The sequence below is a fragment of the Uloborus diversus genome, chromosome 3 (genome assembly GCF_026930045.1).
Source record: "Uloborus diversus isolate 005 chromosome 3, Udiv.v.3.1, whole genome shotgun sequence".
Taxonomy (NCBI): Eukaryota; Metazoa; Arthropoda; class Arachnida; order Araneae; family Uloboridae; genus Uloborus; species Uloborus diversus.
The window spans coordinates 19523319-19540600 of NC_072733.1; the positions used below are offsets into that span (position 1 = coordinate 19523319).

At 31.5% G+C, this 17282-nt stretch overlaps 1 protein-coding gene across 1 annotated transcript in view; it reads left to right on the forward strand.

Moving 5' to 3' along the window:
* The window catches only part of LOC129218026 (G2/mitotic-specific cyclin-A-like), a 53684-nt gene extending 40791 nt beyond the window's left edge, over nucleotides 1–12893 (forward strand). Inside the window, exons 7-8 of the mRNA XM_054852204.1 lie at nucleotides 323–456; nucleotides 12222–12893. Of these exons, the coding sequence (XP_054708179.1) occupies nucleotides 323–456; nucleotides 12222–12270 (183 nt within the window). The 3' untranslated portion in view covers nucleotides 12271–12893. The remainder of the gene's footprint in view (nucleotides 1–322; nucleotides 457–12221) is intronic.
* The last annotated feature ends 4389 nt before the right edge of the window (nucleotides 12894–17282 follow it).

The following is a 17282-nucleotide window of genomic DNA, read 5'->3' on the forward strand; positions in this document are numbered from 1 at the left end:
GATTTTATTAAATCCTTGGATTTCTTCCCTTTTTTTTCTTTCATTGCTGGTTAAAGAATACAAACCTTTACATATTAAGAGCAGTATTATAATTTCTTTTTTATTCATTGGAACAATAGGTACAAAACATGTACTGACCTAAATTTTCAGGTTAATTTTATTAAATATATTAATGTATAAACTTACTGTTTGCATCATACTATAAATGTTAACATAATTTTGGTATGTTTATTTTCTGCTTGTAATGTATTGAGTTTGATTTGTTGCTTTTTTTAGTTCTTTTTAAAAATTTGATTTTAGTATTTACTTTCTTTGTCTACAGTCAGAGGATCTTGCAGAATTATCAGGCTATCAACTAAATGATCTGAAAAATGTAATGCATTGTCTTCATAAAGTATATTCATCTGTTTTACAATACGAACAAAAGGCAATATATGATAAGTACAAATCAAGCAGGTAATTGTTTTTGTTATACTTGATAGTCAGCAAGGTTTGAGTAAGAGCTCAGGATTGCGCAAAACGCACACGAAATCGAAAAAATCCCGCACAATGTAAAGGTCTATGTGGGATTCCTCCCCCCCCCCCCGCTGTAAACTCTTAAACTCTATAATGAATCCCAGACCGAGGAAGTGGAACGAAGAAAACAATTTTCATCCCAGCGTAGTATTGCAAAAGAATGAACAATTTTCTCCCCCCTCCTGCCCCCACCTGCACTATCCAGATTCCCCCATCTCATACAAGTAAACAAGAGGGGGAAAATGATCGCCAAACCTTCCATTATTTGGCAAAAATGGAAGGCTTGGCGATCGGCAATGGAAGGATTTTGCATCATCGCTAGAATGGTGATTTTCTCAATTTGTTTTCTGATATTTTTTTTGAAGGAGGGAAATAATTTTTATCACAAAGTGGAAACTGTAAAAGCGTGTAAGGGGCCATTCATGAATTACGTAAGGATGATTTTGGCATTTTTTGACCCCTCCTCCCCCATGTTAGGATAAGTATAATTTTAAACTCTCCCCCCCCCCTATCTTATGTAAGATTTTATTTCATTTTGTAAAATAATAAAGTAACTAATCTTACATCACTGGAACTTCATTATTAAATTCACTAACGTTATTTTTTAAAATTATTTTTGTGTAAAGAAATATTTTACAAATATTTTTTGTATATGATGCGTTACTAATTAAAAATAAGGCATGTCATACTCAGTGAAATTCTTGTAATTATTATGTTTTACACTATTAGTACAGTAAAATTAGGCCAAAATATGGCCAAACCCAAACATCCAAAAAAAAAAAAAAAAATTGATGCAAATTACTTTTCATCTTTCCAGCAAGAAGGGGTAAAAAGTCCCAGCACTTCGTGCGTCGGGTTTGGGGGGAAAGGGAGGGGGGGGGGTTGAAAAATCCTCTTTTCAAATAAAAATAATTTCTGTTAAAAAAATAGTCAAAAGTTTCAGAAATCACCATAATAGTAAAATGATACTCTCATAGTAGACCTCAAGATTCAGAAAATTTTCAAGTGGCCAATAGCCACTAGACTCAAAAACCTTGGTAGCCACAAGTTTTACCGGGTTTCAAAAACAGTGCTCTAGTAGGAGAATGGGGAGGGGGGGATTCAATTTGTATTTTTTTGAAACAAATATTAAGGCTCTTCTATACCGTCCATCTTGGTTTTCGACGCTAATGCTTTCTCTACGGGAAAATCTGCTACCTATACAAAGCATAACACGAGAAATTACTGGAATATTTTCATGCGGTTTGTTTTAAACGATGGCTATGACTTAGAACTAGAGATGCTCTTTTTTATTTTTTCTGTAGTTATTTTGAAATTTTTTTAATAACATTTTAAAACTTTAAACGACTATTTTCACACGTTTGAAAAATGATATGGAAAAACGGAAAAAGGAGCGCAAGAGATTGAACATTTCTCTTTAAAAACATATTTTGAGTTTGTTTCTGAGACAATTTGTTCTATTGATATTCTCCACGGAGTAAAGCCTTATTTTCGAAAAATTGAGAAAAACTGCGAAAAACACGCCTCCCACCAGACCACACCCATTTCCCCCCCACACCCCACTTTGAGGGACCACTTTCTCTTCTCCCCCAGGGTCTTTGGCTGCTTCTCCCCTCTGCCTCGCCACAGGCCTCGCCAGGCAGACCATTCATTCTTTGTCGTTTTTTGTGTTGGTCTTGTATCTATGTGACTCGACGGTGACATCCGTTCTAAAAAGAAAACGCATTTTTTTTTTCTTTTTTCGAGTTCCTCGATAAGTTTTTGAAATTATTTAGGTGATATATTTTTCAATGCTGTTTTAATATAAGTACACCGTTTGAGTGTAGAAGTTATTTTGTTTAAAGAATCTGTGTAAATTACTGCATCTCATAATGGGAAAAAATGTGAGTCTTCTCGTTTGAAGATTCATATACATATTTCAAGAATTGTCATTGCTTGAACTTTTGTCTTAATCATTTGCGCATAACCAAGATCAAAGAGCTCTACTCAGGTCCGCGCCAAGCCTGATCAACGCCGTTGTGCAAATGTCTTTTGAGCGCCTTTATGCAGTGGCGTTCGGCGAAAATATAGTTAACAGCTGGATTGACGTTTTGTAGACCAATATGACGTAGAAAAAAATACGTTTGTCATTTAATTGATTTTGAAAAAAATGTGTATTTAATTTTGGATTACAGTGCACGTGTGTCATTACAGTTTCACTTCATATCTCGAACTTATTTCGAGTTCAGTAGCTCCTCTGATATGCTAATGCGTTTAGGAAAAAGAAAATATTTTAAATATTAACAATTCTAAAATACGGAAGGCATTGAATATGATATCTAAAACAAATACATTGTCCAAAGCTCTTTTTCTGACACACAAATAGTTAAAAAAAAAAAAGGAGGGGGAGAGGAATCGAGTAATTATGGTCAAGTCGTTACTTTTTGGAACTAAAAAGTTAGCCAAAATTGTAGTCTACAATATACAAATATTACGCACAAGTAAAATGTATGCAAATACACTTACCATAATTTTTATGTATGATAAAATGAAATAGTCGAATTTCCGCGAGCAATAATTTAAAATCAAAAAGAGACATATTGCACAAATTATAGTACAACATATTCTCCTCAAGATCCAAAATGAAGAATAGAAAATTTCTCGCGCCTCATATGTTCAGCTTCGTGTACTATTAACCCTAAACAGCATTCACGCCTCCACACGAAGAAAAATGCTGATGTATGCATTAACTAGCATCACGTGATTTCAGTGTAAAAGATTGCACTCTTGAAAAGCATATTTAGACACACAACATGGCATTAATTTTTCATTTTAGATAGGCAGCGAGAGGATTGCTTGTTTCAGTGAGCAGTGTAATTTCTCCGCCACCATAGGATATATAATCAGGGCCTGATGAACTCACGGTCTGGTAGGTCCATGGACCTGGGCACCACAATTTTAGGAGCACCAAAATGGGGGTAAATTTCTTTATTTCTTCCCGTTTTTGAAAACTTCCACACAAAAAAATTGCAGATATTCCTGTGAGAGGGGGCACCAAATTTTGCCAGGGCCTGGGCATCACTTTGGGCTGAGCGGGCCCTGTTGGATACTGGATATAATGAAAAGTTCTTTTTTTTCCTTCTTTGGTTGGAGAGATTCCCCCCATTTGGAATATTTTTGATTGGCAGTGAAAGGCGCCGTTTTGACTCTGGCGCCGTAGTGCGCCTCACGACCTCGCACATAAGGACGGCGCGACCATGGATCTACTCTGGTTTTTTCGAACTCTTTAATGTTTCATTTTAGATAAAGGTTTTTCTTTTTATTATTTTTTTTATTTACAATATCAATTTATCAGTCATTATTATTGTGTGAAAAAAAAGGAAAGAAGGAGACTGCGAACAAGAAAGTTCACTATGGTAATACTCTCATCAGCCAGTATCTATCTTTTTTCCAGATAATTGTTTTTTTAAATTTTCATATTATTTTGTGTTCCTCCTATACTCAAAATGGAAAGGGATCACATTTGATTAATCCAATATATATATATATATATACATATATATATATATATATATATATATATATATATATATATATATATATATATATATATATATATATACATACACAATTTCATGCATTTTTTCCTCCCCTGTGACTTTAGAGCCACAGGTGAAAGTATTTTTTCGAAGAATCAGCAAAGTCAGCACCTCGTATCAAAATGCTTCTCCTTTAAAGATTGTACATATTTCAATAATTATCATTGCTTTTATTTTCGTCTTGATCATTTGCGCAGGCTCACAATCAAAGAACTCTATTCACAATTTACAATGCATTTTCCGAACTCTTTTGATGTTACATAAAGTCGATTTTTGCAAAGCGAATTTGTCTATCTTCGCAACTGCGTGAAAAAGAAATAAGACTGCGAACAAGGAAAGTTGAGTGTGGTGATACAGCCATCAGCAAGTAATTTAGTACCTCACAACCTTTTTTCTACGATCAATGTTTTTGAAATTTCCATATTATTTTGTTTTCCTCCAATACTCAAGGTGGAACAGGATCATATTTGATTTAATCAATTTCATGTATAAAATGATGCTTTTCGGCCAGATAGCTATTTAAAACCTCAAGTGGAAGTATTTTTTCAAAGAATCAACAAAGCAATGACGCCTGCAGCACTTCATATCAAAATAATTCTCGCTAGTACAAGAAGTATCATCAGTTGAACTTTCGTCTTGATCATTTGCGCATGCTCACAATCAAAGAACTCTATTCACAATTTACAATGCATTTTCCAAACTCTTTTCAGGTTACATAAAGTTTATTTTTGCAATGCGAATTTGTCAATCATCGTGACTGCATGAAAAAGAAATGAGACTGCGAACATGAAAGTTCAATTCGGTGATACTGTCATCAGCAAGTATGATTTAGTACATCAACAGGGGCGGATCAAGAAATTTTTGTAAGGGGGGTCAAGTTTCAATGGATATCCTTTTTATTCCTACGTAAAAAAGTAGCAGTTAATCAGGGTTGCCCATCATTCCATGCAGGAGAGCGTACCGCCTCATATGCTACGAAGCACTCCCCTCCCCCCCATGTCAAAACCCATTCAAATTACCTCCCCTCCCCTAAATTTTCAATGCCACAGCCTGAGCCATGGATCATATTCCCTCAAACTTTCATCAAAAGTCACATTTCTTTCGGCAGATATGCTGGTCATGTCACCGTAAGCTTTGGTTATATGAGATAACATCTGTAAATAGTAATAAAAAGCACCCATAACACGCACAACATGTGGTTTGAGGGGGAGGAGAACTGGGGAAAAAGTTAAGCTCATTACAGAAATTTGCGCTTTTGAAAATGAACAAAGAAATCAAAATAGCAATGCCTCAGTAAACAAATCCAGTCAATTCTTTGAATTATGACGCGCTAAAAAGAACTACCTTACAGAACCGAGCAAAAAAAAAAAAAAATGTTGATATTGATTCCATGTACTATTTTTTCGGATGTAAAGAATTGAAGTTTAATAATAATCATAATGACATTCTTCTCACAGGGGGTCGGCTGACCCTTTGACCCTCCCCTGAATCCGCCCTTGTACCTCACAACCTTTTTTCTCCGATCATTTTTTTTTTTTAATTTTCATATTATTTTGTTTGCCTCCAACACTCAACATGGAACAGGATCATATTCGGTTCCTTCAATTTTATGAATAAATTGGTGCTTTTTTTTCCGCCCAAATGGCTCTTTAAAACCCCAGTTGAAAGTATATTTTTTCTAAAAATCAAGAAAGCAATACGAATTTTGCAGGGCGAATTTGTCAATTATCGTGACTGCATGAAAAAGAAATGAAACTACGAACAAGAAAGGTCAGTGTGGTGATACTATCACAGTAATTTAGGGCTACAGTACTCTTTCCTCGCTCTTTTTTTTTTTTTGAATTTTTATATTATTTTGTTTGCCTCCAATACTCAAGATGGAACAAGATCATATTTGCTTCATTCAATTTCATGTATAAAGTGATGCTTTTTTCCGCCCAAATGGCTCTTTAAAACACTAATTGAAAGTATTTTTTTCAAAGAATCCAGAAAGCAATGACGCCAGCAGCACTTCATATCAAAAACATTCTCCATATTTCAAGAAGTATCATTAGTTGAACTTTCGTCTTGATCATTTGCGCATGCTCACAATCAAAGAACTCTATTCACAATTTACAATGCATTTTCCGAAATCTTTTCATGTTACATAAAGTTTATTTTTGCAATCCGAATTTGTCAATCATCGTGACTGCATGAAAAGAAATGAGGCTGCGAACAAGAAAGTTTAGTATGGTGATACTGTCACAGTAATTTAGGGCCACAGTACTATTTTTCCTTGCTCATTTTTTTTTTTTTTTTTTGAATTTTCATATTATTTTGTTTGCCTCCAATACTGAAGATGGAACGATATCAATTCATTTGATTTCATGTATAATTTTTTCTCACCTTTTGCACTTTGTTTCCCCACTTTGGATAAACAAGTCTTCTCTTTTGCGTACAGCGAATGAGACTGGGAACAAGAAAGTTCCTCATAGTGATAATTAATTCGGCACATAAATTGAGTGCCTCACTGTCTCTCCTTTCGAATAATGCTTATTTAATTTTGTGTCTTTTGCAATCTATTTTTCCTATAATTCTCGGTATTGAACATGATCATACATTTGATTCATTGAATCGATGCATTTTTTTTTCTTTTTGTCATATGACAGTTTTCAACTCTAAACGAAAATATTTTTCGAAAATATTAACAAAACCATGTTCCTTCCTTTTTTTAGGATTTTTTTTCTCGTTTCATGATTGATGGCAATCTTTTTACAACAGCGTAGTTGTTGGTACACGTAAATATTTTTCGAGACGCTTTCATGATAGATAACGTTTTTCATTTGTATACTGTGCTACTCATATTGTTTAACGCCACTCTATTTTCATAAGGAATTTTATTTATTTCCTACTATGTGAACAAAATGTTTAAATAACAGAGAGTGTCAAACTGAAAGAAAAAAACATTCTTTGCCTCAAGATCAAGAAATCAAATTTTTATGATACGGAAATTCCTAAATACCACTTGCTGACTATTTTGAACCACTGTACGCTTTCTTACACTTCATTCATTCTTTCGAAGTATATTTAAACCATTAGAGTTCAATTACTTACGTTTTATTATATGCATTGGTAAAATTTGTGAACATATAATTTTTATTCTTTTAACAATACGCTCAATGAATTGAAATTATCTTAAAATGTTGATGAATAGGCACATCGACGAAAGTTTGAATTGAAGTAGGCTTTTATCCAAGAAAAACAACAGTAAAATTCCCAATTTGCATTCAGAGCGTGATAAAGGGCTTTTGTACGCAGTAACATGGCTTTTCTCAGATTTAAATCAAGCGTTGATTCTGCATGCAACTGTCAAAAATACTAAGCTCTGCAATAATTTGCTTTTAGCATTACTGAGAGGTGTCATTTCATTCTAATTATTTAGTACACGTGTATAAATAATGAAAACCTTAGTGGGTATTTATCAGTGGCGCACACTAGGGACCAGGGGGTCAGGACCCCTCCCATAGGTCTTGCTTTTTTCCCCGATCGATTACGATTCGATATTTTGTGCGTGAAATAATTTCAAACAAAGGTTACAATAACTTCTGTTTTAATAAGTGAAAAAATAAAACCCGCATGTTAAGAGATTTTTTAAAATATTGTGCACTTAGCCTATGAGAAGAAGAATGGGGATTATAAATGAATACACAGTAATAAGTATGTTTTTAGTTTTGTGATTACAAATTGAAATGAGATCCTTTGAACTTGAATTCATTTTTTATTATGAGAAAAATAAAAGCGTAAATTATTTAATTTCTGGTTATTTCTTTACTTAATGCTAATTATTTATTCATTAGCTTATTTTTTACTGTTTTTTGTTCTCGGGAATCGATAAAATCAAGTCAATATGTTTGACGGCGTAATAATGGTATGAGACTTTCGACCTTGGACCCTCCCTTTAAAAAATTCATGTGCGCCACTGGTAATATGGTATCCTTCTGATTACTAACAAGACAACAGCATTTTTTTTCTTTTCCTGTTTTCTATCGTGCCAACATGCAGATTCGTCAGTTTCTTTATTTCCTCTTTTGATGCGCAGAAAATTCATAGACAAAACAAAAGCATAATTTTCTAATTAAAAACTGCACAGAAAATCCTTGTACAGGGCGCGATTGTTTTCGAAAGATTTACTATTTATGCCTTTTTATTAATTGTAACATTCATCAAACTAGCTATCAGCAAAACTAACTACACAACTACCAAATGTTTTTATTTTATGCTCACACCGACATCCGCAGAAATTCTTCGACATTTTTCTATGATTAATTTGCTTTTCTTTTCAAGAATAGTTTCAGAAATTTCTGTAAAAAGCAAAGCAATCTTTTATCGATAAAGTTATAAAGATCATCAATGTTCCGCTCGCCCTCTCCCCCTCAATTATATATTGAAAAATACATAAATGAATGAACTGAACGAATAAATATAAAACAAATAAAAAAAAACGAAGATTATGCCGCCCATGAATTGCAAAACAAATACAGAATTCGATTCGAAGAGTAAATGTGTAGAATTGTCCCGCGGTTCCAAAGTTTTCAAGTAAAAGTGAGAAGGGTGGTAGAATAGAATAGGAGAATTGGATTCTTTTTTCTTCATCCTCATACTACACCCTTCTACCCGATCTGTTGTCGTGGTGGGAAACAGGCCGGAGGGGTGGGGGACATGTTTTGGAACAGAATCCTTCTTAGCTCGCTCTCTGCTCTCGTCCGACCGTAAAGGAGTACCTATGGGGACAGCTTAGATTTACGACTGTCCTTTCAACAACTCAATGATTGACGTTGTCCATCATGAAATCTGACCAATTAGCAGTGCAAAAAAATCGAGTTAGCCCCTCCCAGATACACCCCCTGTGTTGCCACAGATTTCGTGTTTTCGTCGAATCTGATTTTACGGAGAGGTTTAGAAGAGCCTTAAGAAAGTGAATCTAAAGGAATGCTACCAAGAAATATAAATTATATTAATCATGGAAATATAAGAGGCATTGTGTGAAGGTTGGGAGCTTCTAAAGCAAATGGTTCATTCCACCCATTTTAAAGTTTCATAAGAAAAAAAAATCATTAAACCAAAAATAAAGTAGTGTACACCGTACCATGGTCGCACAGTGAAAAAAAAAAGATTTCCCATAAAAACAACATTCCTTTAAAATCTTTTTGTAAATCCTTGCAAATGCTATGGCGGTAAAAATCAACACGCACTTTTCAGGTACCTAGTTTAATGAAAAGAATTAACTGTAAGAAAATTAGCACGAAGGGAATAGAAAAAATATTAGATAAACAAATGATTTGAATGTTTTCAATAATTAAGATTATTGTTTTTTTGGCATAATAAATAATTAACTACAAACCTCCTCTAGTAATATACAATTTGGCATTTACCAAGAATATATTTCAAAAAAAAAAAAATCTTTTTGCATTATTTGAACTAAGAGTATGACCAAACATGGCGACTACGTTCCATACGCAACGTCTCCATGTTAGGATGACTATGAAGGGAAAACGATCAAAGGACTGGACCATTTGTAATAATGAGTGATACTTTTTTAGCTTTTATACATATTTTACATACATGGCCTTCATTTTAGCTATTCTTTAAATGCATGCAAGTGTTATTGATCTTTCTAAAGCTAACACTTTTAATATTGTATCTTTAAAATTAAGAAAAAAGACTTGCATGAAAAAAATTGGAAATGCATATTTGTAAAACATTACTGAAACGTATGTTTTAGTATTTCATCAAAAAATAAACTTAGATGTGTTTGATTTTAGATATTTATTGGGTGATTTTCTAAACGTTGAGCTTGGTGTCCTGACTTTTTTGTTCAATTAAATTTTTATAAATAAATTTTTTGGCATTGCATAATCATGTAGTGAGGCATTGTTTTAAATTAAATTCAGCGCATTTTTTCATGTTTGTAAATTTGTAAGCCTTTTCTATTACTTTAGATAACTAGTGATGGAAATTTCCTTGTCCTGATTAAAAAGTTTGCATAAACTTAATCTTTTTTGTAGACTTTCAAGCAACTTTTTTGTGCATTAAAGAAATAAGTAATATTTGTTAGTTAAACACAGCTGAAATTGATTTTTCTAAACTGCTCATCAAACTATTTAAAATTTCAATGCAGTTTGTGTCCTTAGGTGCAACTCATGAGTGTTACGACGGATAATTAAATATTTTTTATGTTAAAAATATTTCTCCATCTTTGTTTTGTAAAGGTAACACTCATGAGGAAAACTAACTAGCAAAAGTTTTTTTTTTTTGAATTTCTGAAATCTATGTAAATTAATTTACAAATAATCACCTGGTTAGAAAGCTATAAATTGTAAGGAATTTATCTGTAGGAAAGTTTTAATGTTTGTAACAACAAAAATTTTCAAAATGTGTCGAACCTAATGTGTCAATGCATTTGAAAGTCACCCTATTGAATTTTAGAATATTAGTATTTTATGGGAATAAAAAATGCAGAATTGGTAGTTATGAATTTTGATAGAATTCGAAATGCTGGAAATTTTGTCTTCGAACATGTTACAGTATAATCTCTAATAAAACATTTTTTAATCTAAAGAGGAAATAAGATATTCATTATATTTTGAGAATATTTGCATAGCGCTATAGATTAGGGTATTGTACTAAAAGTTAAAAACTTATTTCATCAACTAATGGAAATAAACTGCCGTAATAGCACCAATATCAAATATTATTCATGAATGTCTAAAGGAAAGTTTTGTTTTAAATATAATGTTTTCAGTTTATATACAGGAAGTTTATCAAATTTTTTTTACTTTTTTTTTTTTGGAAACTTAAATTCCATTTTTTCTGAATTCATGCCTTTGCTCACTAAATAATCAAAATATTTTTTAAACTAATTCTTTTAAATATTCTTTCAGTGCAAAATTCCTAATCCCCACCCCTCCAAAATCGGATTTTAAAGCTTTGAGCTTGTATATGAGCTTTAAAAAGTGGCAGGTTGTTTCTGCATATCATTTCATTTGCAGTTACAGTGAAACCTATGTATAACAATACTGTATACAACAATGAACCTGTCCATAGCAATATTTTCCTTGGTCCTGGCAAAATGTCAGCATAAGTAATCAAATTGTCTATAGTGATAACCTGTCTCTGACAATTTTTTGGTCCCAACGGTATTGTCGTAGACAAGTTTTAATGTAGTCTGTTTTGTACTTTTATCTTTTCAAAACTGATAAAACAAGTTATATGGTTATTTAAAAATATCTTCTGCTATTTTGAAAAAGTCTGCCGTTTTTTTCTGGATTTTCAGCATATCTTTCTTTTGTCTTTGAAATTAGCAACTACATAAGACTATAAAAACACTATTCTAGTTTCGCAGTGTGCTTGAAAAGAAAAGATTTACTCTTTTCCAGAGGAATAACTAACAATAGAAAACCCTTTCCAATGCAATTGATGTCATTGATTAATGATGTACTTTTTACACAACTGCATTTTTATTAAAAAAAAATCTTTCTTCAGTTTCTTTCTTACTTCCTTTTTGTTGATATTATTGGTTAAGTTATAAAATACTGACACTCGAAAAACATAGACCAGAAATACATGAGTGGAAAAAATATTTTCCAAAACATTAACATCAATGGTGTGTCATTATTTTGCTTAGCTTGTGCTGTTCACTAATTTTTTTTACTACAATTTTTCAGAATTTACCAATTAAAGCTTAAAATTAGACACATAATTCTTGAAATTCCTTTCAACAGCTCAGTGGGTTTCCTACAAGTCATGCCTTCAAAGGGTGGACTGAAATTCGTTAAATTGAAAAATGAAATAAACTAGGTCTGCACTCATGCATTTTAACTTAGTCTTCAATGTAGAAAAAAAAGATTAGAACATACTTCGGCATACCTACTGAATTTTTTTTTATAATGCCTAGACTTGTGATTTTTCAGTATTTTGACTGTATTTAGTAATTTTTAGGGAGCAAAAACGTTTTTTTTTCTTTTTTTTTAATAATTAAAAATAAACATATCTTCAAGGGTTATTTTAGCTGAAGTAATTTTTGGGTATAAATTAAATTTTTTACAACAGTCTTTAAATTTTCTTCATTATTTTTCTTTCAAATTCCAGGTTTCTGAATGTCTCCAGTATTGAATCACCTGTATCATTAAGCTTATGAAACCATTTAAAAGCTACTTGTTTATATTTTAATGCTATCTGCACTTGTAATTTTATTTGTTAGTAATGAATATTTTAGAAAGTTTGAAAACCGTGCTCCATTTGGAACGGTTGTACAAATGTTAAGAAAGTTTGACTATAAGCTGTGCAGCTTAGATTTTAAATTGCTATATTAGTTTTAATGTACATTTTTAAGTTTAATTTATTTTGTAAGAAAATTGTTTTATTATGGAGATTTATTTTTGTGTAATTACTCTCTGAGTCGTGGTCGCTTTGAGCTGATTCAAGTCATGATTTATGGTGATGATTTTTGAATTCAATGTTAGGAACATGCATTAAATTACGATTTTAAATAAAACCATGGGTTTAAAATAGTTTCTAGTTCCAAAACAGAATGTTTTTCTCTGGAAATTTCTGAAACGATTTGTAATTAATGTGAAAGAATAAAATGGTTTTAAGTATTAGAGATTAAGACCTCGAAAGTATGTACCCATGTATAAAAAAATGTCAGCGAGTAATGATATATTTATTCAATGCATTATTCTCTGGAATGTTCAGACAAAGGCGTCATGTTATTTAATGCAATAATGAACTTTATTGTAATTATAATGTACATGAATTATAATAAAGTTATTTTATCCATTGATTAAGTAACTTAATGCGTCCATTTCTTTGAAAGTCTGTGCAATAGAATACTCCCAGTAACATGAACTAATATGTGTTTCTTTACAATATACTCAAATTTCATTCTAATACAGTAGAATACCTTAATAATGCTGACCTATATGATGCAATTCTCTGTAAACCACACAACTTTTCAAAAGTAAACAAAAGGTTTTGAAGTTTAAAAAATCCCTCTTTTTTTTGCTTTGCAAAGATAAAAATTGTTAGACAAATTAAAATTTTGAAACACTTTTAGATCTTAATTCAAAAATTTTAAATGAAAATTAGTATTCACAGAAAACACCAGTTGCCTCTTGAAAATGCAGCTGCAATGCAAACCATGCAGCCAGCAGAAGTGCAGGATAATTCACTTTCTTTCAATTGTGAAACAAATTTATTTGTGAGTGACTAAGTGTAATATTAATGCTTTTATACTCATTGCAATTAAAACATTAAGTTCTAATATATAGATATATCTTGAATATTAGATTCAAATTTTGTGAAATGATCTATGTAACGCAAAAACCTCTACAACGCAAAAGCTCTGGTCCCAAGGTGTGCATTATAACTCTTCTACTGTATGATATGTCATGGGTTTTTCACACATATATTTAAAATCATACTAAACAATAAAACATGATGTTTTGCATTGATGGAAGTTTTGAATGCTTATCTTTGATTTCTGCCAGTAGTTACGAGCAATATTTTCTGTGCATGTGTACTAGTAATTGTGAAAAGACAAATTGGCTTTCTAGTATCATTAGTAACAACTGAGAAACCATGTTCTCCATTAGATATGCTTAGTGAGTAAAAATAGGAGCTTGTACTGGGAATTAATATATGAGAAGAGCAAAGAATTTACTCTTAAAGCAATCTGCTGAATCTAAATAAAGTAAGTAGCCAATGGACCATAATTTAAGCATTATCATTTAATATAAATTGCTGCTCATTTTGCTGCAACCCTGAGTGCATCAAGTATCTAGTACCTTAAAGTATTGAATTCTTGCAATTAAAATTTGTTTCATTTAACTCTTCTTTTTTGACGAGTATAAATTAATGTGTTGTCAATTTAAATGATTTTCAATCAATGAATTTGACTACAGCCGGACCCCAACTTTTATTTTTCCTCATCTAACATTCTACTGTGTTAGTAATGTTTTTCCATTGCCCTTGATTTACTATGCCTATGGTATATTTTACTTCTTTTTTTGTGCACTGATTGTAGTTGGTTTCCTGCATCAAATATGCATTATTACATTGTTTCTTTCCCCTCCCTGTTTTTAACTTGATAACCCCATACTTCCTGCTTGAAATTTTGTATTAATTTCAAAAGTGAAATTTCATTTTGAGGTACCTCATCTGTTGTTTTCAAGCAGTAAAGATTGCTTATTGATTTTGGTTCACCATTGGTCAGCTTTCTTTTATTTGCTGTATCATCATTGGTTTCTATAATTTCTGAATTTCCTTTAGCTCTCCTATGGCTACTAAAAAAATGTCTCACAACGTGTACATTGTGAGTGCTTGTATTACTGCTTCATTTTTTAGCATCACTTTCGACTGCATTATCTGCACTTCATGCTAAGTTAGTAGGAGAAATGAGTTTTCACTTTTTAAGGATCATATGTTGAGGAAAATTCTTTGGAAGTGAATCTGTTAGACACAGAAGTCATTCAAAGAAAAGTGACAAAAGTGACCTTACAAGCGATTAACTGTATTATGACCTGACTATATATCAAATAATACATAACATAGAATTCCTATTCAATGAGCTGGAACTTTAGAAAAGTGAACTTATGTGCGCAGTGACCTTATATCGAGGTCTGATTGTAGATGGAAAATTTTTATTACTGTGAAATTTAAACTATTTTGATCACAAATGAATATGACAAAAGCATTCTTAAATCCCCCCCCCCCCCAAATCAATTAGGTGTAAACAGTTATCATTTGCAAGAGAGAAAAATACAGTTGGTGAAAGGACAAAAAATGGTTACAATATTTCAAGAGACCTTGTTATAGATTGTTATAGATTTGAATTTCCTTTCAAGTTTGAACCATCACCCTAATAACTACAGTTGTAATTATTTCAAGCAAACTTTTATTCAGAAAATTTTGGTCTTTCAATTAGCATCAAAATTTTAAATGGGCAAGTGTTTTCAGCTTAAAGTTTCCAAATAATTCTTAGCTTTTTAAATTATTTTCCAATTCAGATTTCTTTGATATTTGGCCTGACTGACACCCCCAGAAGATAGAAAGCCTTTCCACGGGTTCTGCAGAATACTGTCTGGAGGACTTTGACTCGGTCAAGTCCTCCAGCTACTGACAGCTACTTTGACTCGGAGCTGTTCGATGTTTTCAAAATGTTTCATTTTAATGCTACTTAAGCAAACTGATTTCAATGCAGAAAGTTGAGTTAAATTGATCAGAATGAAATAATGAAGTCTTTTACAAAATTATTTATGTCAAAATCTTAAATACAAACCATTTTTTATCTTTTGCGAAAATATATCTTTACGCACGCATAAAAAAATTCCACAAAATAATACAATATGTTCTAAATTCATGCATTCATCAAAGTACAAAATAGTTTCCAATTTTTTCTCTTTGAGAAAGTTTTTGTTTTTAAATTATGTATACTCCAAATTTAAAACTTTTAGTATTTACTTTTTCTTTTTAAAAAGACAAAATTACATCTTAGTTTTTCATTCATGCTTTAGTCCTGAAATGCATTGCTTGAAAATATAAACTTGAAATACAATTGTGTGATTGCGAATTTTCAGACTTTAACTACAAGTAAATATTTTATTGAAACATGGAATGAAAATACAAAAACTGAACAATCATTTTTTAAATGTATCTAACTTTCTCTTTAAACTTTTTGATTCATTTTTCTTGAATGCCAACAAATTAACTTTCTTACAGTAGTTTTAAAAAAAAAAGTTTGATGCAGTTCATTACAATGAATAAAGTTCACTGCATATTCAGAAGAATGGCCATTTTTACATTCATCGAATGGTAAAAAAAATATTTTGTCACAGATTCGTCTTTGTTATATTAGATACAACAGCTCTTTGATTTTTTAAGTTACCAAATATGTGCTCATGATTTTCAGACAATTTTGATACAACTATGTAATTAAACAAAACTGTATTAACAGTTTTATCGCAAGGGTATTTTAAACCTCCATGATCAATACTTTTTTTCATGATAGAGAATCAATGTCACTTTCATTAGTATAAAATTCAATAATGTCTTTTATGGTTAAATAATTTTTACATTATTCACATTTTAAATGTTTTAAGCAAGTATCTACACAGTAACCAGTTATATAAGTACTGGAGTTGATAGTTTTATACTCTTAATATTTTCTTCTATTGCTATTTTGAAATTATTCGATCTACTGTCTGAATGATCTGCATTATTGGATAAATCTAAATCATTCAAGGCTGTAATTTTAATTTTGCCTTAATTATTTGAATTTATATACAAAGGCATTAAACTGCGAACACATTTAGTTTCCCTTTCAAATACTTTAGTCATTGATAGATCATATTGTGATCCAGCTAGAGTTCTATAAAGACCAAACCTTGCTTATAAGGCATCTGTTTGGAATTTTCCAGTTAGAATGCAGTCTAATTTCAATTCAATTGAGCAATAATTTAACCTAACACAAAATCCACCTAGCACAAACCTAAAACAAAAAACATATTAAAAAACAAGCCAGCAAGAATACAAATAAGTTAACTATTTACAAAATTTAGCATTAATTAAGCATTAATACGCAAAACATTTATTTCCAAACACATTAGCATGCTAAACGTAATTAACGAAAGTCTCATAACTTAATAGGAATTTATATTCACTAAGTGTTGTAATTTTTTTTATTGGAAATAAACTAATAATTTCGTACATTTTTAAATCTGATGTTTTTAATATTGCTATTTTTGTTTTCAAAAGGTTTGTCAGTTCTTAAACGTGTACGGAAATGAAAAATGTTGCATTTTAATTAAGAATGCATAACATTAATTTTAGCAATCAAAGAGTAAGACTTTTTCACTGCGAAAAAAAATCATGTTCATCATATCAATGAAATGTAAACAATGAATTGTTTTTAAACACATGCTGTTTCTGGTTCATTCGTTTTGAAAATACAGGTTACAAAAAAAAAAAAAATTAGTGTCTAAGAGTAAAGTGAATAAATAATACATTGAAAAAAGATAAACATAACTTACCTGAGAGTTTTTAGTTATTTTCCAGTCCTGTCTATTAATAGCTGCTAGCCATTTCTTTTGCAGATCGTCATCTTTTGGGAAGCGGAAAAGACTTACTCTTGGTCCGCCATCGTAGTTGCCT